At 45.2% G+C, this 25,016-nt stretch overlaps 1 protein-coding gene across 1 annotated transcript; it reads left to right on the top strand.

Annotated features, from left to right (window-relative positions):
• Window positions 1–12,221: 12,221 nt before the first annotated feature.
• On the top strand, window positions 12,222–21,688 carry LOC143423803 (uncharacterized). The gene is made up of 3 exons (XM_076895384.1): window positions 12,222–12,305; window positions 18,509–19,649; window positions 20,601–21,688. Exons 1-3 carry the CDS (start codon window positions 12,291–12,293, stop codon window positions 21,686–21,688), a joined length of 2,244 nt encoding a protein of 747 aa, XP_076751499.1. The 5' UTR covers window positions 12,222–12,290.
• The last annotated feature ends 3,328 nt before the right edge of the window (window positions 21,689–25,016 follow it).

The following is a 25,016-nucleotide window of genomic DNA, read 5'->3' as shown; positions in this document are numbered from 1 at the left end:
ACTTAACAAAGAAACACTTGAAATCGCAAAGTAGATTCGATGCAACGTGAACATCGCGCAAAGACCAGCTTCCGACACCCAATCTCCACCGAAATCTGTTCCCGTTTGGCGCATTTGTCGCGGGGGGTTAGTCAGATCTGGGGATTAGAATCGGGTTTGGATCTCGGTCAGATCTCGAACTTGGCGCAATCCCCGGGGCTTTATGCGTAACGCGTACACGCAGCCGGGTGGGAAATCGTTTCAATTAATCGCGAACAACGCCGGTCGAAACTGGTGGATCGATCGGCGTCGGTTCTGTACGTGACAGTTTGTTCAGCCGAACCTGGCGCACACGGGGCATTCTTATTCAGAGTGCACGTGGCCCGCGCGCGAGGCTTGAACTTAATTACACCGCGATGAGCATTTAGAGCGCAACAGCGAGAGCATTTGTCTCGCGGCTCGCGGGCGTTGACGACAAATTGCGAATTGCATTCGGAACGAATTCATTTGGCCACGTCCGGAATGGCGAGGGACGGAGGTGAAGGTTTCCCATGCCAAGGCAACGCGACTATCTCTACCTTTCTCTCTCTCTCTCTCTATCTCCATCTCTCTGCCTCCTCGTAACCCTGTTTCCCTTCCTCTCTTCTCTCAGAGCCCTCGTTCGTCGTGTTAACGGCCACGCTGACCATCCACCTTCTCTTTCTTCGCCGTTTCCTTCTCGCGCGACGACCCACGCTCGCAATTGCCAGGCGACCGGATTTTCCGGAGAAAGGAACTACTACTGCCGACGACTGGCTTCGTCCACGAACCGGAACGAATCGTCTCGCGCACGCAGAGACCCAGGCCTCGAGCCTCCTCGCCGCGTAATCGCTCGACGATTTACCGATGCGATATTTACCTTAGGCTATACGCGGACCGGTTGAATATACGGTATTAAGTAACGACGAAAAGCTCGGCTCGTCGAGTGCTGACGCACATGACGCATCAGGATGAGGAGGAAAAAGAAAACGGCTTTGAGGAAATTGCACGGGCGCTCTTTAACGCGTGAGACAAGACGAAACTGTCTCAAGACTGACTTTCACGGTATCACAACAGTCGAGACGAAACAGCCTCGGGACAGATTTGTCCGCGCTGCGACGGCATACCTTACACCCAGTTTAGAAAGTGCACGCTCGATCACGCGCTCGAGCCTCTGATCCCCTTCACCCTGGCTCCTCAACTCGCATCATTTTCTTTTCCTATCTTTCACCAGCCGGATCCTGAGGACTGCGCCTCCTCTCCGGGTCGTTCCTACGGGTCGTTGATCACGCGACACAACGTTGATAGGACGACATATTAATGGGTAAGCACTGGCCACGAGGCTACTGGCGAACGAGGCTTCGAGTGTTCTGAGCGATGGAAGAACGAAGGTACCAGCTGGGAGATCAGATCGACTCTGAACTTGATCTTGACTGATGCCAGGGTTCATCGAGCATTGGTTTTTGACTGTCATTATTCGCAGCGCTCTCATTATTTTTCTGATCAGCTTCTCGCGTTGCGAGTACCTCTGTGTATTTTCGAAACACACGTGTTCGCCAGGAACTGAAGAATTTGCGAGCCTCTCGTGCTACTGTCGAGGATTTATTTCGCTTTTGAATGACGTTCTTTAACGACTTCGATGATTCGTAGAACTGTTAGCTTATTACCAGGTGAATATTAATTTATTGACGATTTTTTGTGAGAATGATTAATGGATGATTGTCCAACATTGGCAAAGTAGGAAGTAATATATGGATTTTTTTCCTGTTTTTTGGATCTTTTTAGCTTGATAGCCGTGACCTTTTCCGATTTGATGCGCAATTTGGATAAATATATATGGAATTAATTGAATTTGTAATGAATTATACAGTTTTGAGTGGCTATCGAATACATGTAATTTATTCAGGGAAGGCGGACATTCAGATTCAAAAATATAAGAACTTTATTTAAATATTTAATATTTTGATTAATTATTATAATTTAACCAGCTGCAAAGACGAGAGATTCAGGCCGGCATTTAATGGTAATTTTAGAAGATGTTTAGTACAGCGGTAGTTGATCCGGTTTTACGTGTCATTACCATCGTGTTCGCATTAATGTCAGGACACGGAAATTATTATTTAGCGAACCATATAAGACTGCATCCTCTTTTTTTTCTACGATATTAGCCACAAATGGGCACGTAACGTCAGCTGGTTCACAATAGCCGGCTATAAAGCATAAGAAGCGCGAAGCAAGTTCATGCGACAAGGACGCTTTCACAAGCCTTTAACGGCTGTTTAATGGGCATTCGGAAGTGCCAGAAGAGTTTAACGTCCTCCTTAATTAATCCGAACAAAATTAGACTATTATTTCAACAACGTCAACGTAAATATCCGTTTCGCTTTAAATGGTCCAACGACAAACTTATAATTAATCGCTAATCGATGGACTTCACGAGAAGTGGAACATTCCATGACAAACATTTTTCGCAATAGAATAATCGTAATTAACAATTATTTCGAGGATTATACGGCTGTTAACTTAGTTGTAGAATAAAAAAGTCATTTTATATTCATTCTTACATAATGATTGTCAACACTTTTATGACCAGCCATTAATATCTCGCAACAGGCAACTATCGCGCGAATACAAGCCATTCAGTGTCCTTACAAATACCCAGAATAATAGCCAGCACGACTTCGATTTTACATTCGAAGAGCCACGACCAATTGTGAACGAGAAGTACACGCTCGCGCGCGTGTCTGCTCAGGATGTAAAGGAATGATACATATGTAGAAACGCTCGAACCAGTCGATGAATCCCACGCTTGGAATTCATTTTCCAGAGAAAGTGCAGGTCGCTCGAGCTGAACTTTGAGGTTCAGGTTGCCCACTAAAATGTTGCTTATTAACAATCATGCATTATGAATGATCACCAGAAGAAACGGAAGAAACGAGATAAAGAAAAGTGCATCTATCTTTTATCTTTTATTTATCCTTTCTGGTACTTGCTGTTAGAGATTTAGTCAGACGGTTTCGCAAAACGCGCGAACAGCTATATGGACAACTTCAATATCAGTTATCCTGTGAACGAGGCGATGTTGACTGTCGAAGAAAGTTTTAAGAGCATTGTTAGAAATGTGAGGGATTTTTAAACGGAACGACCAGCTTTCTTTCAGTTTCCTCGACAAAGGCATTTACTGAAACGTTAAAACGTTCATTGTCGCAATAGTCACCGATAAGTATTGGTACCTGTAGGAAACAGAGGCTCTTTGTGTTCCCAAGTAAGGAGTGATTGCGTTCCGTGTGTTTTTAGCGATAAAGCGCCGGATTGATGGAATGGCCGCTTCCCAGAACATCACTTTCGCTTGCGGAAAGTTCCTTGTTCGGGACAGGGGTAAATATTTCCATACGAAAAACCGCGTGTCTATATAATGTCTTTAAACCATTGTCTAACACGCCTATAAAAAAAGGGTAATTACTCTAAAGTATGTAAACCGTGAACGTTCGTCAAGTTTGCTTGAAAGTTCCGGGAAAATATAGCAAGTTAAATATTTGGAAAACATATAAATTTCTTTAATTTTAACGATTTTTGCACGACGAATAATTTATTATATTATTAATTATATTATTTGAATGACAGTCAAGCGTCAGTACTTTTCGTATTGAAGAACATTTTTCTTTTATTGGAGAAAAACGAAAGAAATTTACGAAATATTGCACGTTGTCGATAAATTCCTTTACGATGACACTTTTTTCATATTTCTATAATGCAAACCATTCGAAACTCTAATTTATCCTCCACTAATAAAAATATTAATCGACTTCCGTCGCTGTTCTCCACATCCTGCTCGCGCATCCGGTGACACCCGGATTTCACCAGGTGACTCACCCGGCCGGTATCGTCTCGGTGAAAACTCGGAGGTTCCGCGTTTAAATTGTAAATTTCGATCCACGCCCGGCTTGGCGCGAGCTCGATCGAGGATTCGACCCAAAACCGCGCAAGAATTCGACGATGTAGCCACTTCCTGACCACTGCCGTGGCGGCTGACGTAGCCCGCTTTCGTTTCGCGAACTGCGTAAGAGTCGTCCACTCAGAGGTGAACACACACGTGAACAGGATGTTGCACTGACGTTAATAATTACTTTTTACGCTGGACAAAATATCGTTAAGCGACATTAACATGTCCCTCAAGGTCATGTTCCTCGAAGTTTCCAGGTCACCGAGATTTCATTCAATTTTTCATTTCGTTCAACGCGAATCCGGCTTCGAATCCTTTTTCTCTTAAGTAGCTTGCTCGCGATGCGGAACGGCAACGAAAGTTTCCCAGTCCAGACTCGTAAACGGAGCAGCAATTTACGGCGTTACGTTTTCATTGCCAGCATCAAGATATTACAGGATGCGTGTATTACGTCCGTGAAATCGTTAAGCTGTTCACGCGTCGAGTGATACCGCGAGATCTGTGACGTTAACCGCTTCCGGTGATCGCTGGACGCGTACTAAAACGGTGGCTTCGAAACGGACGTGTCTTAGATTTCTTCTTTCAGATTGGAACTGTTTCGCTCGACGATCGCTCGTTGAGGTAACGTGGAAGCGAAACCGTGGTAACTGACTTTCTTCGACTACTAAATATTAACGAGCGCGAGCGAATGAATGATAACTTGTGCAAGGGATCGGGAGCTTCTTTTAGAAATCGTTGCGGATCGTGGTTGGCATTTATTTATACTTACTTGTCGATCAGTAATTCAATTTTAGCGACGTTCGACTAAATTCCAGGAAGCCAGCGACTTTACATATTCGACAACAAATAATCGCGTTATTCGAGGCCATTCTAAAAAAAGAACGATGGTTGAGAACTTCCATTGGATGCTAATTTTTTACAAGCGGTTCGAACCTTCTTAAAAAAACCTCTGACATCACAGCGAGGACCGTAAGAAGCGATCATTATTCCAATCAAGCCAGATGTGCCGAGCCACGTCGAAACTCGTAGGCAATAAACGCTAATCGCGGCGGGGAAAGCAGAAAATCAGTAGAACGTCGAATTTAAGTGGTACGAGTCAATGGTACGCGGGGCGGTCATTCGCGCGCGAATCAAATTCGTACCGTCTGAGAAGCTTTCGTTGAATAAAAGTGCCTTAACTGGCGGCTACCTGTGAGTAGAACGAAGTAGACGATGGGCAGAGGGGGCAAACCGAGATGATAAACTCCGGTAAAACACGAACGCTGTAAACTTTCTCCGATAATGGCCGACATCAAACCAATTTCGCGCCCGCGTCATTACCCGATATATTGTTGACGACGATGGGGAGAAAAACGTTGGTACCGCGACGTGGAGTTCAATTTTCACCTGTCGATCTGTCGCATTTCGAAAGAGCGAACAATTTTGTTAAATACGCGGAACATTTTATGTTTCAACGCACAAATTAAAAAGAAGAAAAGAAACGGATATAGCAGGGTGCAGACTATCGTTTGCTTATATCTGTTTGGTGTTCGAAATGAATAAAGAAATGGAGAAATAAAAGTAATATCAATATTTTTTAATTATTTACAAGTTTCGTTTATTCGAAGCGTTCATATTTCATCTCTGTCGCGTGCCGTGGGACATGTCTCACCTGCGAATTGTTAAAGCAGAATGGTCGCGTACACGGCATGCAAGATTCTTTTATATTTGTTTCATTTATGACACGAGCGTAAACGGAAGTGAACTACGAGGCTCGGGGGGGGGGGCACTTGGCGCACCGAATTCTCATTGTTGCATTGTGATGCTTTCGAGTGTCTCGTTACATCGCCCGATTATGGAAGCAGCGATGTTACGAAAACTCCCCTCGTTCCTTTTTACGAGGACGAATTTATGGGAGGGAAATACCTCCAGCGACGTATTTCCTTTTCCCAACGTCACAGTAGGTGCCTCTTGCACTTTACTCGTGGCACGTTGCTCGCGTGCGTGCATCTTCCTGAACATGTCAATTCGTATTCCATTTCGCCATTGCATATTCATTGTGCTTTCTTACCTAAGTCGTTTAATGGCACAATTTCGTACACTTATATCCGAATGCCACGATATCCATCCAACGCTATTTATTAGATTTTCAAGTGAACGAAATTTATTAAACTTGTTCTTGGAAAAAGATAACACAAATTGTTTTAAACTTTTGCAGACGCGAGTAGAACACGTTTACCAGACCATTAAGTATTCAACGCGCAAACTGTACAGTAGCTACAACAATAATTGTTTCGCGGAAACTACCCTTCGATGCAAGATGGTGGCCACAATATAAACACCATTCCCGAGCTTTTACGATTCGAAAATATTCGAGTGGAACGTAGATCGATGATTCAGCGAAATAAAAGGAGGGGACGAAAAAAAATAAAAAAAACCAGCGCAACACAAGTCAACAAGACTTGAACGTCCCAGCTGCCCAGGGGTGGTTCTATGTAAAAATTTCCAGCCGACGAATTTTTCCCCCGTGACAATGGTACTCGAGGTTATTTATCGGGCTTTAAAAGCGGTGACAGTTTACAGATACATTTAACGGAAGCCGCATGTAAAGTTTCATCGTCGGCGGGTCTACTTTTAGAGCGACGTAAACCAAACATTAATTCGGTCCAGCCACTCCTGGGCTAGGTGGATGCGAATTGGACCAGCTGTGCTCATACACCTCTAGCCAGATATTTAGCTCATTTAGCAGTGAGATCAGGTGCGATAAGCCAACAGCTTCTGATAAATGACTCGCCTCGATCGGTATTTACCAGATTTTCCGATATTATAATAATTTCCTCCTAATTAATCTGACTGCACTGCGACCCCCTGTGTATTGATTTAGTAAATTACCTGAGACTGCTAATGAGCGATCGCGCCGGTGTCCCTCCTTGATTGAGCATTGTTCAGCGATTACGTCGGACGATATTTAGTGCGACGCAAAATAGAAATTGGAAAGTTTCAGATGGAATACACGAGGAAAAAATTATACATTTAAAATTGAAAAGATTTATAAAAATATCTTCTACCAACGGAATAAATCTGTATCGTACAAAAATATCTGCTACTCGTTCGAATCCTTGAAATAAAATGAAATTAATGCACGGAGATTATAATTAAAAGGACCATTTAAATTTCAAATTTGAAATATTGAAATTACCATCTTATCTTCGATCTGTGGGATAATTCATTTACGATATACCACTCCAAATTCAGAGATATGGCAAACTGATCAATCCTACCAATTTTCAAGCTAATTTCAACTCGACTTTATTTTACTCCGACTCATTACACGCCATGTTGCGTAATGAAAGAAAATCAGAAGAACAGAACCACGATACCGCTTCAGATCATTATTTATTTGCTCGATATACCTAATAATACCCATCACCAACACCCAATACTGTACTCGCACCGTACACGCAACGTACAGGGAGAAAAAAAGGAATATAGGGTGCGTAACTTTCCAACGTTTTTTCGATCTAACCAGTGCACGGTTCACTGATTTCTCCGGCAGCGTGTCACATGGCCGACCTCGAGGAGACGAAAGAAGAAAGTTCCAGCTGGGCGTGCGAGAGATGCTGCCGCACCTGCGCGCATTCCATTCGACGTGACCCTAAAAATTTTTAACGTCCAACCGTACACGTTCAACTTGACCGTGGAGTTGTCCCCATGCGTTCACCTTGGCCCGATCTCTGCGCGACATAGACGTGGAACGTGTGATTGAACGCGTCTCTGCTTACGAGGGCCTTGAACGTGAAAGGGAACGACGCCGTTGATAATCCTGCGTACGTTCGATGGAAATTTCACGGACGAACCGCGATACTTTTTGCGGCCATCGTCCGCTGATGGTCATCTCCCGAGAAAGTGTTCACCAGTTCACGCTTGACGCTCGATTTGGTTTTAATCGCGCGGATGATTTTCGCGGACGTCCTCGCGAGCCCGTCTAATGGCTTATTCGAATTCTCTGGAGCGATACGCGTGCTACGTATCTGGCGGGAGTAAGGGGCACAGTGAAAGTTTGTAACACGTGTTTTCTGATTCATGGCGGAATACTTACCTCTTTGTAAGTACTCGACGGGCTCGATAATAGGTTTTGGACGATCGTAATGCGGGTTGTGGGATGCGCTGCGTTAATTGTATCGTTCGTTGGCGGTCGATTCGTAGGAAACACGGGCAGCCTGGGGGAAATGTAGTTTATCGAGACGAGAACTTCGAAAACTGATCGGTATTTCGCTGGACGAGTAACGAGAACCAAGGAGGCTGGAATTGTGCAATATTTAATATATCGTCAGCTGATCCTTTAAGTATGTACTTGATTTGGCACCATTTTTTTCAGGGCCCATTAACCATCAGCTTCCTGTTCACGTGTAATTATTATGTGACAACGTAGCGAGCGTCGTGAAATTACATACAGGGTTGCGAGAGGGTTTCGAAATCTAGCTGGAGTTATCGATATTTCGTTAACTACCGAGAAACTTACGTAATACGTCTTGAAGAACATTTGTACTGTCGTTTGCGCCTCGGTCGATGACCCCTTTGGTAGGAAAAAGACGAAACTGGGTACAAACCTGTTACAGTCAACTTTTCTTTCCACTGGTGTGTAGGTAGAAATTCATCAAGTTCAGGATACATTCTACTGGTCGTGTTCTAAATGCTCGTTCAATTTATATAAAATTCAGGAAGCCTGAAAACGAACTAAGTAAATATTTTTCTAGAGCTTTCAACACCTCAGAACATTATAAATACTTCAAACAACAATTTATTGCGTTTATTATCGTTTAAAATTTATCACTAATTGATCGTACCTAATATTCATATTATACTAACGTTATCTTTAACCTTATCATTATTTTATAAGTTCCCCGTTCGTCCATTCTTTTTCTCTTACCTGTGAACATACGTTTGAGCCAAAGTGAATAAATAAACACATAAATTCTACGAAACATTCCGCAAATAAAAATATTAAATCCCGTCCCTTATGTTTCACCTCCACATAGGTGTACATCTATATCTATATACATCTCATCCATAATGTATAACGTCCAATAGTACCCGCCGCTATTCGCAAACAGCGCGCCAACAATTACGCATCAATTTCCGGCGGAATCTTCGTTTCATTTCGAATCCGCGAATCGTTGCCATCCAAATAACACCGGAAACAGAAGAGACGCGGTGGGTTTGGTAAATAAAACTAAAGGGTGAGAGAGAGAGAGAAAGAGAGAGAGAGAGAGGGAGAGAGAGAGGGGGAGGCAGATCGCGATTGGGGAAAAATGGCGAGCTCCTGTCTGTCGTTGGACAATTAATTTCAGCGCGTGTCGCGAACCAGTCGCCCCCGATTGGCTTTTTTTTCCCGCGATGCCACGCAGACTTCCGGGTGAAACAATTTTGTTTCGCGGCTCTTTCGTTATTTCGGGTTTCCGCGCGGCCAGAACACGGCCAGCGGATGCATCGTCGACGGCCCGAGCAAAGGGAGACTCGCGAGGGGCGGCACTTTTGCGCTGAATTATTGATGCCAACGTAATGGACCTCAATAGGGCTGCGCAGATATACACACGCCGCTTCATCCAGCATGCAAGCACCCCCGGAAGCTACGCGTCTCTCTTCCCCTTTTTCTGCACACGTACACGCGCCGTCTTTGGGACGTGCGCGGGATATATCGGGGCTGGATTAATTCGACTCTGCTCCTTGATGCTGAAGATCTCTGTCTAAAGAACCGCGAACAAAAGACCGTGAAAAACTATCGAGGAAGTTGAATAGAATCTTAGCAATTTTTTTATACACGGAGAAGTTGGTATTTAATTAAGTAGATTCTAAATATATTTTTAGAGAATAAAGAGTTACGCATTTTTATTACTTTAAAAGTATTTCCAGTACGGGAAAGGAATTTGAATTTTTGAAAAATTCCAGGCAAAATGTTTCAAGTACAGAAGATATAATATTAATATTATACATTCAAAAAGTATAACATTAATGAAAAATAGTTCTATTTACTTTGCGTAGCGCGGTGATGGTATTACAAATAGATTTATCTAATACTTAGTAAATTTTTGTCTCGCGGACAAGTTCGAAGTACTTGTCGTCCACGTTGTTGAACGCAACTCGACAACGAAGCAGAATTGCTCGAATCGCGTGGAAGTACACCAGCGAGGGAAGTTCGACAAATCCACGGATATATACGTACATTCGGAATTCCGTCGGAGGACCTTCGAAACAGAGCCTTCGAGGAGATGCAGTTGCTCGACTAAGGCAGCATCCATACGGCATTTCCGGGACGTTTATACGTATACACGCGTTTCGTTAATTAAGGAAAGCTACGTTACACCCGACTCGCACAAGCTTTGCACAAGCGGAGAGGAAAGCGAGGAAGACCGCGTTACTCGCGGAGCGTTGTCTGTGTACGTACTTTAAGACGGGACCGGAAGCGGAGTCTCCGTACGCGTAACCGAGCGCGTCTCTTACACCAGTTGAATTTCGCTGGTAGCCAAGGTTCGAAGGTCGGCTGCGAGCATTCGGCTGGGACATCGTAAATCGTTCGTAGCAAGGGACTACACGGTGTTCGGTTTGATTTTGACGCACGAAATACCGGCTACCGTTTGTTCGGATTCAGGCTGTGAAACAGGTCGCGTTTCTATTCCATTGTGCAGTTCGTTGATGTGAGAATTACACTGCCATTGTACCATAATTAACTGCTCCAGCGAGACTTCGGCTGGCTAAGATGTTTCTTAGTTGGTGGCTCGTTGTTAACGTGACACTTGCAACGGATCGTTAAACACCCGGGTATTCAAGCGTTAACCTTTCATGAGTTGAATTCTTATGCGAGTTGAAAGTTGCACACTGATACATATATGTATATATAGATACATCTACGTTTTCGAAGCCTTGGCTTTACATACTTATCACAGCGGAGCACTGTACTTTAGTATACGGGTAACGTCGCCACTTCCGGGAGTGACCCGTTGTTTACTTTTTCGATGAAATTGAAAAACTGTGGTTAACTGTAGTTTTGCGTCTGCATAAATAGATTAGATACTGGTAGAAAGTTTGGGAGATCTCTTTTTCATTTGTTACTTCCTTCTTCCGGTGTCGACTATCAAATGTTTCGTCCTCGTTATATATCGACAAATATTTAATACCTGAAATAGGTCTTTTTTAAATAAACGAACCACTGTAAAGTCTATTCTGACTTACAGTGGAATTCCAAAGAATTACGACAATAATAATACGATACAACAGGGATTGCTGCAATCCATATTTTTTACGTCATAGAACGTATTCATACGCGCATGAATGATTCCTCGGTTTTACGCGACAGCGACGAATAAATACTTTTAGTTGCATTTGATTTATCACGCGTGCAACCTCGCGCGTTGCTCTTACGTAAGAAAGTTGCAACCGAAACGTTTTCCCTGACAAACTGTCAAATTCCAACGCCATCGAGAGATGCTAATCGCGATTCGAATCGACCGGCTCTCGCGTCGAAGGATACCAAAAACGAAACGGTAACCGGAAATCCACGTTTGGTCTCTGTTACGCGACGCCGGTCCAGCAGGAAGCGCAGGGCGCGGGAAAGGTCGTCGATATGATTTTACGCGCTCGCGCGAGATCGAGCATGCATCACCTGGTCCAATACTTCCGAGCGCATCTTTCCTCGCCAAGTCGGAGACAGGGTTAGCCTACTTTCTCTAGAAAGAGAATTTTTAAGCGATGTACGAGGGTCTCCCTCTCCCTGCGTCCTCTCATCCCGAACATCGTCATGACTCTCTTCCTCCCACCCTCCTCCCTTTCTCTCATTCTCATCCTCCCCCTTGGCCCCGCTTTCCCGCCCCCCCTCGAGTTTCACCTTGTCTCTGTTCGTTACCTCTCGACTGTGTTCCCGCTCTCTTTCCCCCTTATCGGCCTGTCGTTTCCTCGATTTACTCGACAAGCACGGCAGAGAATTCCTCGGACTAGTACCCCTCTCGGAGTCTATATAAGCGGAGTGCTCGTACGGGACCCAGCATTTTTTGTGTTAGTAGTGACGGAGTCGCGGGTCCTCCTCCGTCAAAGTGGTTGGCTGTCGGGTTGAAGAGTGTTCAGGATGGTGTGCAAGTCGCGACAGGGTAGATCCGCGTCCGATTGAAGCCGAGGAAACGTCTGTTACCTCTACCGCCACCCCCTACATACCCTTCGCTCTTCCTCATTTTAATTCGCTTTCGCTGGTGCGTCGACAAACGAGGGGCAGAGGAGAAGGAGCACGGGGAACGAGAGACGAGACGCGTGTCGAAAACGTCCTGGGAGTGTCGTTTAATTTGTGTGCAGTGCGACCGGAGTATTGCGCGCGCGTCCAACCATGCTTCGAGGCAAGGTAGGTGTTCGTGTAACCCCGCGTTCGTATCATGGCTCACGCTCGAATGTCGCAGGAGGTGCCGTTTTCGTTTGGTCCTTGTGTTCAGTGCTACGACGGCTCGAGCGATTTTTAGTTAAGTCTCTTTAAGAGACGGCACGACGACTTTTTCGACGGTTGACAAACAGTTCCAAGGTGGTCAAGGTGCTCGCCGGTCCGTGGTCGCGGCACGAACTCGCGGCGTTGTTGCAACTGACCGGAAGGACTCGTCCTGAAAACGGTAGCTCTGTCGTGGCTGCAATTTTCTCTGCGGGCGAACTCTGGAAAAGTCGCTGTTTGCTAATCGTTACTATTCGAGGAATTTCTTGACGATTTGTCGCGGTTGTCAGTTCGATGTTCGTCTTCCAATCGATCGAAATGAACGATAGTTAAAAAGAAAAAAACACGAAATTAATTGCATTCCTTGTTTCTGGTATCGATACACTCGAGACTTGTAAGCGTCCTTCCAGTATTTGGCAGCAACACCAGTTTAACCGAAGTGAGAAAGCGTTTTAGAGGTTGGAACGTTATCGCGTGGATCTTGGTATTTAAATCCCGCGCGGGAAAGGGTCGCGCAAACTACGAAAAATGCTCTACAGTGGCAGGGTCGTATCCATTATCGGTAATTGCACAGCGGCGATATTGGGGCAGAGATTAAATAATTGTAGGTCTCTTATCGGTACTTGACAACCGTCCATCCAGCGTTCTAAGGTGGCCGTTGCGGTGCTATTAATCTTCAGGAGTTACTCTCGCTCTCGACAGATGCCAAGCGTGTCGTATAAATATCCGTCATTAACCGCACATATCATTAGCTAATCGCGTTAAAACGAGCGCGGTGCTTGCACGTTTATTCATTTTTATTGACACGTACAATGAAGAAAAAATGGAAGAAAAAATTAACTGCCTCACTTGGAATTCATTGAACGAGGGAACAGCGGCGAATAAAAGTGAAAATACTGAAAGCATAAATCATCATGAACGCGTAAAACGTGAAAGTAAAAAGAAAATTGTCTTGCCACTGAATTAATCGCGGACAATGTTACAGTTCTTTGGCACGCTGTTGCATCAACGTTCTAAGAATAAGCAAACGCGATGAAAGTGATTATAGCCGTTGCTGTTCAATTAAGTCTGAAAATATAGGAAGCAGCGATTGTGGCACGGCGATGCTGTAATCAGCGAATAATTGCGGGCACGAGGACGATAGCAAACTATTAATGTGTAATCAGTACAAAAAATGTCTACGGAAGTGATGAATTTCAAATTTCAATGTTCCATCGTGTACGATGAGATTCGATGCATTTTGATTAATCTTAACGTTCGAATTATTCGTTGATTTAAAATGTTATCCGATAAAATTCATATTTTTCTACGAAGATGCGCGACTAAATCGGTAGAAAACACACGAAAGTATCGAAGGAAAATACAACATATATATAGCAAACGAATAAAATCAATTAAAACAATAATTACTTGAAACGTAGAAGTTTGATAGAATTAAAGACCTTTTGTACGAACTCAATAGCCGGCGGCTGAAAGGTCCAACCATTTACATTCCCTGCCCTCTTAGTTCCACGTCGTACTCGATTAGCATTTCAAGCAGAACCTTGGACCCGATATTTACATACCAAATAACAATAAAAATTTCGTCACCGTGGAGTCGTGGTGCGAATGGGTTTCGAGATAACTCAACTTCGCCGCTACGTAACTTTATTTTACCGAAGTCTGCAAACACGGGACACCGGCAAACTACTTGTTCTGGCCTGCTTAGCTTAATCACCCTAACTCGCGTTTTGAACGTTCGCTAAAAGCGACGCAATACATAGACCAGCGGGACCTCCCGCAAAGCGATCCAGGTAAACGAATTAGGCCATTTCTGCAGTCCCGTGAAGTATGTAAAACATTCAAACTGAATCACGGATGGAGCTTAAAACGTCATTCAAGATGTCGTGGAGAAATACGTGGTAAATTGCTCGCACACTTGATCCCATTCATGCTCGTTCGTATCGTCGAACGTAGGCTAAGGTAATCGCACGCTTTTGCAATCGGTTGGCTCACCACGCGGCAGCTACAAAACAAAAAAGGCGATACAGCCGCGTGTTCCTCGGAGCGGAAATTGAAGCGTGCAACGATCGCACCGCACTTTCGCGATGCCCGCAATTCTTGGTCGTCGTTCTAAGTTCTCGCTTCGATTGTCACCTTTTTCGCTGCCTAAAAGTCGATCGACTCGCCGCGAAATCGAAAGCGTGCGCGCGTGTACCGTGGATGTAGGAAATGGGGTGCAGAACTGCGCGGGAGCGCGCGTTCAGGGAAACGTCAGTGTCCGCGCGTGGGAGCGATCGAAATAAACATCGAATTTTCCGATACGTGGAATCGTATCGCTGGATAAGAAGTGATGCCTTCCACCGCATTACGTGCACTCTGCCTACGTGGTCGGAATATATGACTATGCATGAAGGAGGTGTTTGACCTAGTCACAATCTGCCTACATCGATGCACTCGCCCGGCTGCCTGTCCTGGCTACAGCCTACGTGTAAACTATTGCACACGCGAGTGCATACAGGTCGCGCCTCAATAAGCGGGCGTATCTTTAGGATCGAATCTGTACCAGGCGAAAATAGCGCGGACAGAAGAGTTACAGTGGATTAGTGGGTACACAAAATTTGTACGCATCAAAACGATTGAAATTCCTAATAATAGTTATATAAAAAATTGGATAATGTGTGATAAGATCAAGCAGAGAAATTAAATAAACGATGAGACCTTTATATATGTAAAGATAAAAAGGATTAGTATAATAGTTGGACAAGTAAAAAATCATTGAAGTAAATAAACAAATGTTGATAAATAATTGAATAATTTCAAAATGAGCTGAAGAATGTTTGTGAAATAAATAGAGTAACTGCAGTAAATAGGACGACGTGGATGTAGTATGAGAGGCGAGCCAGTAGAGCAGGGGGGTTATAGTCAGACAGTGCGTAAGTAAATTCTATTGACGGTTTTTTGTGTTATTTTTGTAATTGTTATGGCAGAGTTTGCAATGCAATTTTCGATCGGAGAGGTGTAACAGGCATTCGCTTTTGATTTCGTTACGTGTTTCGTGTTTTCGCGTTTTCCTCGCAGTTGTAACGTAAACTCGTTTTTTTCCTCCACTTGACCTCGTTTTCTAGCATTTAACCGAGTTTTCGCTGCACACGAATTATGCGTTCGTGTTCATAGCGAATGTTCGAAGTGATTATCTCGTATTTATGTGTAATGTCTTCCATGTTCAATTCTTTATCTTCATAATATATTCTACATGAGTATTATTGCAATAAGAATTAGAGTGACATTAGAAATTATAAAAAATTAAGAAAATGATCTTGCTTGATCCGACATTGAAATTATTACGGTTGCTATAAATTATTTGAAGGATGACTTGGTCCAAATTGTAACAGTTCTTAGAATTTCGCCAGCTACACCACGTGGTTTTGAAAGAAACCATTTAGCATAAATACACATACTCATAACGCGAAAAGAAAGTTACAAGCCCAAACGTTTGTGTGACCTTCTTTCATTATTTATGCGCGCCAAATTCGACTCTGGGGCTAGGTCCACATATTGAGATACACCCTGTATGTGCACGAGACACGCAACCCACTAATCTTGTCCCGAAGTATCCTGACTGCGCTCATCAAGCCAACTGTCGGATTAGAGCCATTTCCTGTTGAACATTAACGACTTTTTGCTGAAACATGCTAACACAGATCTGCCGTCATACTGATAATTTGCACGACGACAATTATGCCGCTGCTTGGCGATGTTACGACGATACGATCAACGAATCGTTATCCTATATGTTTTAAATGGATTTATACTGATACTTTCTCGAAATTTGAAAGCAGACATTTTTACATGAATTCTGTTCGTGAAATTTAAGTGGACTATTCTCTCTGCGAGCTAGATGGCAATAGTAATGGACGATAACACGTACGCTAATACTTGCATAGATTCTGAGTACTAAAATTTATCCTCGCATTAAGATCTAGTGTTATGTAGTAGATGTACATAGAAGATGAATGTTTAGCATAGAAGAGAATAGAGAGATATAAAAGTACCCTCGGAGCTCGTCAATCAATACTATTTTTTTTGACAAATGCCCCCAACTCACGCTATCTGTCGTAACAGCGTAACTTATTACCTGTCGCATAGCTAGATATAAATGGATGTAATTCTTTTTTTTTTACGAAGGACAAGCGGAGAAATACAAGTTTTTTTTCATCCAATTCGTACTATTGTTGGTATAAAAAATACATTCAATCGAAAAAGTAAACACGTCAGGATCAATATTTCTGTAAAAATAATATTTGCGTTAGAAGTTGCTGACTGAAAAAGTTATTCTTTCCTGTTTTATTTTTATTATTATGGTCAACAATTTTAATTCTATTTCCGCAATTACCATTCGAATAGTCAGTGATTTTTATTCAATTTTCCTCAATGTTTGTGATGTTTACCCAGTACCTTCACACAATCAATTAAGCAATGAATTCTTGTAGTTTTATACGTCCCTCTATTTGTTTGCAGAGAAAAAAGCAAATAAATCAAACATTCGCAACAATTTTATAGGTGAAAAAGTCTTGTGACGTAAAGGAACGTATAAAAACAGAAATTTATGAAATGAAAAAGAAAACAGTGTCTACCAGAAACGATTATAAAGTTCGACGATAATTTAAAGAATTATGATTGACGCACGTTGCCTGATAAAGAAAATATACGTTTTGCATAAAACAACTGTTGGGAAGATAAAAATGAAGACACTCGAGACAAGGTTCGCGTTCGAATGCCCCTTCACTGATCACTGTGTATTCTTGCGTTGCGCATTTCTCGGATGCACTTGAGAGAAAGTGCGGCATATTATGTTAACCTTGCGACTCGGTCATTGTGCCACTTAAGAATTCCAAGGATGGCTTCTTGATGACATTTACTGCTTCATACTCGTACGCCGCTTCTTGTACCCTATCTAATATCTTTTATGGAAAACAAACTGGTTGTTACGGTAGAAATAGGATGGAGTGAATAGCTGGAATCGTAAAAGAAGCGTGAAACTTCTTTCAGTCGCTTCTGTCCTCGGCTCGAGGGCGTTACGCTGGGCGAAATGTTCTTATGACGTTCTCACGGGAAAAAGTGTCAGTAATTTTTACTTTCACGCAATAAACATAATAGATTATATAGTTACAGTGGCTAGGCTGGTTCAGCTACTTACGAATATTGCTACCACTATGAATAATGATATTAAACGCGAAATGAATTTTTTTGTATAGAAACGAATTAATTCGTATGTTTGATACTGAAATTTTGACTTTCCATTAATTCTGTGCACTAGTTTGGAATTATTTGGTTCCATTGGCAATCGAGAGAGATACAACCGTAGCTTAAGGTGAAAAAGCAATTTCTTCGAGCACAGTATCTGAGGGCACCTTTATAATTAATACTCTTATTCGCAACCGCATGCGTTTATTAATATCTACGGTGAGTAAGTGCAGGTTCACACAATTTTCCCATGCATCGAGATGACTGGCGCGTTCCGTGCCAACCGAGGTTGTAAACTAGCGTAAAGTCTCCCACGGCCTTCAATACGACGCAGACAATGTGCAAGTCGCGAGTAAAATGCGCACATTACGGTATGAGCTACACTTATGCGCCTTGCGAGCTAATTAGAACACGAGAAGGTGCCGGACTAGTTAGCTAAGTCGTAAATTTAGAGATTTCTGTAATTTTGTGTTCGCTTTCGAGCACGATGGGAAGAGACACAAGCAAGTAGAATAAGACGATATCCAGGTGAATATTGTTTAGCTACCGCTGAAATGTTTAATGAATTGGTCGAACGTGTTCTCTAATAGAGTATAGAACAACGTGTCTGATGATTAATAAAATTCATCATCGACTCGGATACTTATTACAATTACTTACGTGTATTCTCTCCATCTTTATTTCTCAGCCACTTTGCACAGAAGATTAAACGGATCAGTTATATTTACGCTCTAGATAAGCCTTGTTATTTAAACGAAGAACGATACTATTATCATTTAATAATCGATTACTGACTTTTCTAACTCAGTTACGCCACATTAAAGAAACGACAATTACTACTACTAATAATAAAAATACGATAAGAGGCAAGCTAAAGACAAGTTCCATTGCGATTTCAGATGACGGTCATACTGCTCTGTGTCCTACTGATCGGGCATCAGGCTCAGGCAGTGGTTAACAAGTCGCAGTCCCAAGGGAACAAGGAAGAAGGGAAACAGAACGAAGTTAAAGCCGACGAAAGGATAAGTAATTCGTACGGCCCCCCTTCGGACGACTATGGACCCCCAATCGGATCAAATATCAAAGGACCAGCACCAGTTTACGGTCCACCGGAACTAGTAGGTGATCACGGACCCACCCCCGTATACCCACCACCGCCGCCAGACGTCCCGCCGCCACCGCCACCCATCTACGGGCAACCATTGCCTGCATATGGACCGCCGCGTAATATTAAACCGCTCCATGGGCCACCAAAACAAAGTTTCGGCCCGCCCTTGTCTCCTCTGCCCGCGAAGCTCAACTTCGGATCGCTGAAGCCTCATTATGGCCCGCCGAAGCAACAGTTCGCGCCACCTTATTCGTTCCCCTCGTTCAGGCCACCGAAACCGCAGTACGGTCCACCGTTCAAGTTCACCACCTCTCTGTCTAATCAGTACATAAGCGTAGGAGCAGCGAACCACGGGCCAGTTAAACCAGCGCACGGGCCAGCCATACCAGTGTCTCTCGATACCTACGGATTGCCGCCGCAAAAACTGGCCGTTCAGTTTACGTCTCAGTCGAGCGACAATTACGGGCCACCGCCGCCCCCGGTGCTCGCGATAACGCCTGAATCCCAATACGGACCACCGGCTGGCGAGCTCTACAGACCACCGCAGCCAATTCCTCCGCCAGGGGTGCCAGCACCCCCGACGCCGCCGGATATTAAGTACGACGGCTGGCAGCCAATCGCGGGACTGTCCAATCAACACGGACAACTTTCGAGCAATTACGAGCCGCCGTTGGAGGAGCATAAGATTCTGCAGAACTCCCACGCGACTTTGCACATCGGCCAATCCGCGAGCACAGCCGCGGACAATTCGAACGTGCCGAACGACTCGTACGGAGTTCCGATTCATAACCCTGAAGCGCAGGACCTGAAGAGCTCGGTGAATTCCGGTTCGAACGAGAACAAGGGACTGCCGCCGCCACCGCTGCCGGAATACGAACCGTTCCACAACGACAGCCCGCCGAAGAAAGCGGAGACTGGCAAAATTGCACAAGGTCAGGTCAGCTTTCAGTACGAAGTGCCGAAAGTAGAGCCGCTTTCCGTCGTGAAAACAGTCGGATTCGAGTTATTGCCCACCGCTCCGCCGTTGGTCTCGGATCTTACCCTGGGATCGTTGCCCGCCTTGAAACTGCCCGTGCTCGATGCAGGGTCCCACTTGCATTTCGGTAACGGGGACTCGCACGCGTTCCACAATTTTGGTAACGACCTGTCGCTGTCGCAGATATCGGTGAACGCGCTGTCGAGTAGCTACGGGGCACCAGCGAGCGGTTCTTTCGGGAAATTGAATTCCATCGAGACGGGAATACCTTTGCCACCGCCTCCTATACTCGACTCGTACAGCGCGCCACCCCTCTCCTCTTACTCGCCTAATGGTCCGTATCCGGCCGCGGACTCCGGTCGGGCGTCGTCGTTCGCTTCTTTCGGATTGCACGGCAATTCGCTTTTTAAGCAAAACATCCATCACCACCGTCCCCACGGCTCGTTCAGACCGCCGCCGCCCCCAACGGGCTCTTTGATCCCGCCTAGAAATCGCGAGCCGATCAAATTCAAGGAGCTGATTCCCAACGGGCTACTGACTAATCTTAACCGCTATCTGCCACCGGCGAGGCACGTCGAGTTAATTAAATCGGCCAAGAATTTCCCGCCGCCCCTGTCGTTCGAGCAGCAATTACCCACTCTTAACGGTCCGATTGCTTTCAACAAACTACCCACCGCCAGCTTGAACTCGCCGATAGCCGCGCCGAACGCGCACTACGGGACGCCGCTCTCCTTTGGCGACTTTAACACCCCGGCGCCGGTCCTGACGTACGGAGCGCCTAACTTCGGACCCGCTTCCTCCTTCGTCTCCACCTCCACTGGGTTCGGGAACAATTTATACGACAGCATCAGTAACACCATAACCACCACGTACGGCACCCCGGTAGTGAATTTACCGCTGTCGACAGGTGGCGGTCACGACTGCGGTTTCCACCAGTCGGACGGCGGCCTGCAGTACAGCTTCGAGGACACCAGAAGCCACGCGGCGAACGCTGGTTCCCACGGGCCGAGTTTTGGCGCCGCGCTCTCCAGCGATCTGAATCACGACTCGATTCTGAAGCTCGAGTCGCTGTCGAACACGCTCGCCGAGCTGGACGTTACACCGTCTGTGAGTCAGTTGAGCCTGCAGCAGTACGAGCAGCCAAAGGCGAACTTGAAAGACAGCTACGGTAGCCCGATTGGTATCACCTATAGCGCGTCAGAGCACACGGATAACGTCTTGTCCAGTAGCGATCAAAGTCACTCGGCGGAATCGACGAACGTGCTCGCAACTGCTCATGCGGTTCAATCTCAACGAGACGCGTTCTCGTCGAGCGCTCGTTACCAACAAGGAAGTAACGCGGCTAGAGCCGAGGCGTTAACTGCGACCTTGACTGAACAAGGATACGGGCAGGCGAAGAACCTTGCCGCGAACGAGGTGGACGCGAGTCAATTCCTGAATAGCCACGAGGGCAGCGAGGCTCTGTCCCTGGCGAAAGGAGTGACCGCGAACGGTGGTGACGGTTTCGAGATTCAGGGCTCGAAGGGGACGTACACGCTGCAAATTCAGCCTGCTGACGGTGGATTAGGCACGGAGAACTCGGACGGCAGCATCAGACACGATCAGGTACTGTCCAACGGGCTGCTGCAGGATATCCTCGCGGCTATCGAGCAGCCAGACCGTGGACAGATCGAGCTTCAGGGCCAGCCTGAGGCGCAGCAGTTGCAGCACGTCTACAGCGATCTGCCGCAGAACGTGGACGTCCCCAAAGGGCACTACATCACCGTGGAGCAGGGGGCGCGAAGTAAGACCATCGACGAATTAGTCGGCGAGAGTAGCGAGAGGAGCGAAGCTGAGGTGAACAACAACGCGAGAAAGGAGGCGATCGCTCTTTTCTACAACAATCAATACGGGGACTCCTCGAGGAAGGAGATAAGGTCGGTGGGGAAAAACGAGAACTCGCAGGCCGTTTCTTCGTCGGATGGAAAGAACGCTGGCAAGCCGAAGTCCCCTTAAATCATCTCGCTTGTCTAGCAAGTACTTTCGTTGATACGTTTGTTGGTAATGTATGATAATTTATGCAACGAACGGACTTTCGTTCTCCTTTCCATTACCGAGTTCAGGTTGACCGTAACGATGCTCGGCTACGGAACGATCTACGTTTTGAATAACGAACATCGTTTCCCACGGAATTTATTGTTTAAAGTCATTATACGGTAAGGATGTACTCTCTAACTACGATATATTTAACGTCCCATTAGCGGTAGTGTGGTTCAGACGAATTTGGCCCTCTGTAACGCTACGTAACTTTAAAGTTACATACTTTATTTATTTTATTTAATATTAGCATCGATGCTATTTTATTCCATTGGCATACCATGACACTGATTACGACAAACATCAAATTATTTCTAACAATCACTGCGTAGTTCCTAGCATTCGGATTAAAAACTGAGAAACCATATCCAATCGATTATACCTAAATTGTTCGATCGTAAGAACCAAACAAATTTGTTATAGAGGGTTGAATCGCTAAAGTTCGATTGCTCCCATGAAATCAGCATATTTAGATCATTCTCGCGACCTCCGCTGATCATCAACCCTTTGCAAGCGGGTCCTCGGGTCACGTCCCAATTCGAGACGCGTCTGGATCAAGGGGACGTGGTCGTGATTTGCGTAACGTCTTCCCCGAAGCTGGGATGGCGAAAGCGTTAATCGTTTCTCGGCTAATATATTGGCGACTGGTTATCAAGCGGAACGGTCGTTTACTCAAGAAATTCTCAATTCCCGTCCCACGAGGAGGCAGGAATCACGTAACGCCAGGCGTCACCTTTTTCCGTGTACCGGCGGACTTCACGTTCACGGAAGCGGATCTTATCGGTGTTTAATTGCGACACAAGCCGAGGACCCAGAGTGTATACACTCGAGGGTTCTGCTGTTCGGGGGAACGGAGTGTCCCGCGCCCTTTCCACTTGAAAACTCTCCACGCGATGGAGAGGTTTCGTGTGAACGAAAGCAAGTAAAAGCGCCGGAGCGATCCTTTCTCAAGATCGACGGGCAATCGTGTCACGGCCATTCCCGCGAGCCAGCGGATCTTAGATCCGACGCTTTCGGAGTTCTCGATGGACGCCTAAGGTGTATCATTTCTTGTTTCGATCAGTCGAGTCGCTTGAATTCATTTGGTACCACTTCCTCACTGTACACTTATTTCAACATTTCTAAACATTCCTCTACTCTTACATTCTAGTATTTCCTTCGATCGCAGAACATAAAATCGCAGTCAGAAAAAGTCGCTGCGAACTGTTACCATTTTAAGCGTTCGCTATTTCAAGTCGTTAATTACGTGGACTCGAACTAACTTCCAGTGACTTGTACGTCCGCGAACTTCAGCTTCCTCGAATCTGATTCAAGCGACTGGACTAATCTCAAGGAGGTGTAACCTTCGACTCGGATCCTTTCATTAGAAATAGCTGGCCATTGAAGGCGAGAGACGCGAGCATCGAGCAACTTTCATCGTTGTCGTCCAACCGCGTGATCGAACGGCCGCCATTCTCCAGCGCGCTTCCGTGTTCTTTTAACCTTCGCCTAGGTGAAAGTTCAGAACCTCGCTGAACGGCGCCAGCGGTAATGATACCCGGCTCTCGCGGGGACCTTGTCCCGAGTGAAACCCATTGCTCGACTCTGCGGGCGTTCAAACGCGATACACACGGTTTTGCATACCTTTGTCACAATAATAGGTAGATATATGCATACATCTAGTCCGTTGTCTCTCGATGAGATACACCGCTACACCGGTTGTACCCGCGCCACGAGGGGTGGCTGAGTTTTTAGGCGACCCGTCTCGCCCGAGCCGTGCTAATCGCATTGAAAATAGAAACACCGTCGCGTCTGCACCGCGTTTTCGAACCTTACCTGAGATGCTATTAACTCGCACCGGAGACACGTCGTTATTACATACCCCGAATTAGAAACGCGACGCGTCGCTTTGAGATTCGACGCGGTGTTCATTTTTGGATGCTCGTCCGACAAAACATTATATGCAAATGTCGAACTTCGGGTTATCCGTGGTGCACAGTTTTGGTACGTATCGCGAACGCGAGGGGAAAATTCGTTTCTCGACCACAATCGGAAAGTTTGGCGAATTTAAAATTTGTATCTCCGTTAATCGTGGAATGGAACTTTGGCAAATTCAGTTCCACAGTTCAAATGGTCCTTTGTGTATACAAAATTTATCAATTTACAAATTCATTTTCCTTGAATAGTTATCCAGATATTCGACGCGTTACGATTTGCATCCCCTAATCTTGAGAACTATTTTCATACCTCGAAAATCAGTGACCGATATTAGCATTCTCTGAACGATTTTCCTCGTATCGTTCGTAATATCCGTAATACGTGCGACTTAATGTTGCTCGGTAGTCTCATTGGACAGAACCAGCTGCAGACCGTCACCATAAGCGGAACCATTTAGAAGCGCAAGCACCCAAAGACTCCGCGAGTCATCGTTCACGTACAGAGGCAGTAAAACTCGGTATCGCCTGACACGATGACAACCGACGCGATCGCGAAACATAAGCTGACGCATAACCGGCCAGATATGTAGGTAATAAAATGTTAACGCGGGTTCGCATGTGCGGTCATCGGCGCTGGTTAAAACCCCGCCGCGTATCGCGCGCGCGCGCGCGCGCGCGCTTTCGCGCGTCTCGCATTCGGAAGTAATCTTAAACTTCCACTTTTATAGTGCTGCCTGGCGAATGGTTATGCATAACTTGGTGTATTGCGGATACGTAAAATAAGTAGAGCGTATATAAGCTTAAGAGAGATGCTCATTGTTAAGAAATACGCAGTGACGACGCTGCCAAGCCATAAAACACGTCAACTCGCTCCTAACTCGTGTTCACCCCTATGTTCTTCATTCCTCTATCTTTTTTTTTCCTTTCTCTTCATTGATTAATTTATTCCTTCGTACTCGCCGCGTCTCTTGCGCACGGTGCAAAACGTTCGCACGAGACACGCGATCGATGTTGTTGGTTGAACATAGCGCGCGTACGACTGTACTATTTTTATATATACACGTAATTATGTATTATGTATGCGTTTCTGATGCGTTAAGTATGTAAATATACGACTTATTTGTAAACCAGCGGAATTACTTTATTAGCAACCCCCTCAGGTCCTCCTTCTGAGGCGACGCAGAATTTCCTGTGCAATTGCGCGTACGACTACGTTCTGAGGTAATTGACGAGATAGTTATCGGTAATATCCAAACAATCCTATACCTATGTGCTCAGTGGGGATCAATAGATATCGAAATCTCGGATTCTCAGTATCAATTTTCAACATC

This window comes from Xylocopa sonorina, chromosome 5 (genome assembly GCF_050948175.1).
Source record: "Xylocopa sonorina isolate GNS202 chromosome 5, iyXylSono1_principal, whole genome shotgun sequence".
NCBI classification, from domain to species: domain Eukaryota; kingdom Metazoa; phylum Arthropoda; class Insecta; order Hymenoptera; family Apidae; genus Xylocopa; species Xylocopa sonorina.
This window is presented reverse-complemented; position numbering and strand designations above follow the sequence as displayed.

Bases quoted from the DNA above. Each gene is read 5' to 3' on its own strand.
- LOC143423803 (XM_076895384.1), top strand. The intron at 19,650-20,600 runs GTCAGGTCAGCT...CGCTGTCGACAG, and splicing joins GACTGGCAAAATTGCACAAG to GTGGCGGTCACGACTGCGGT.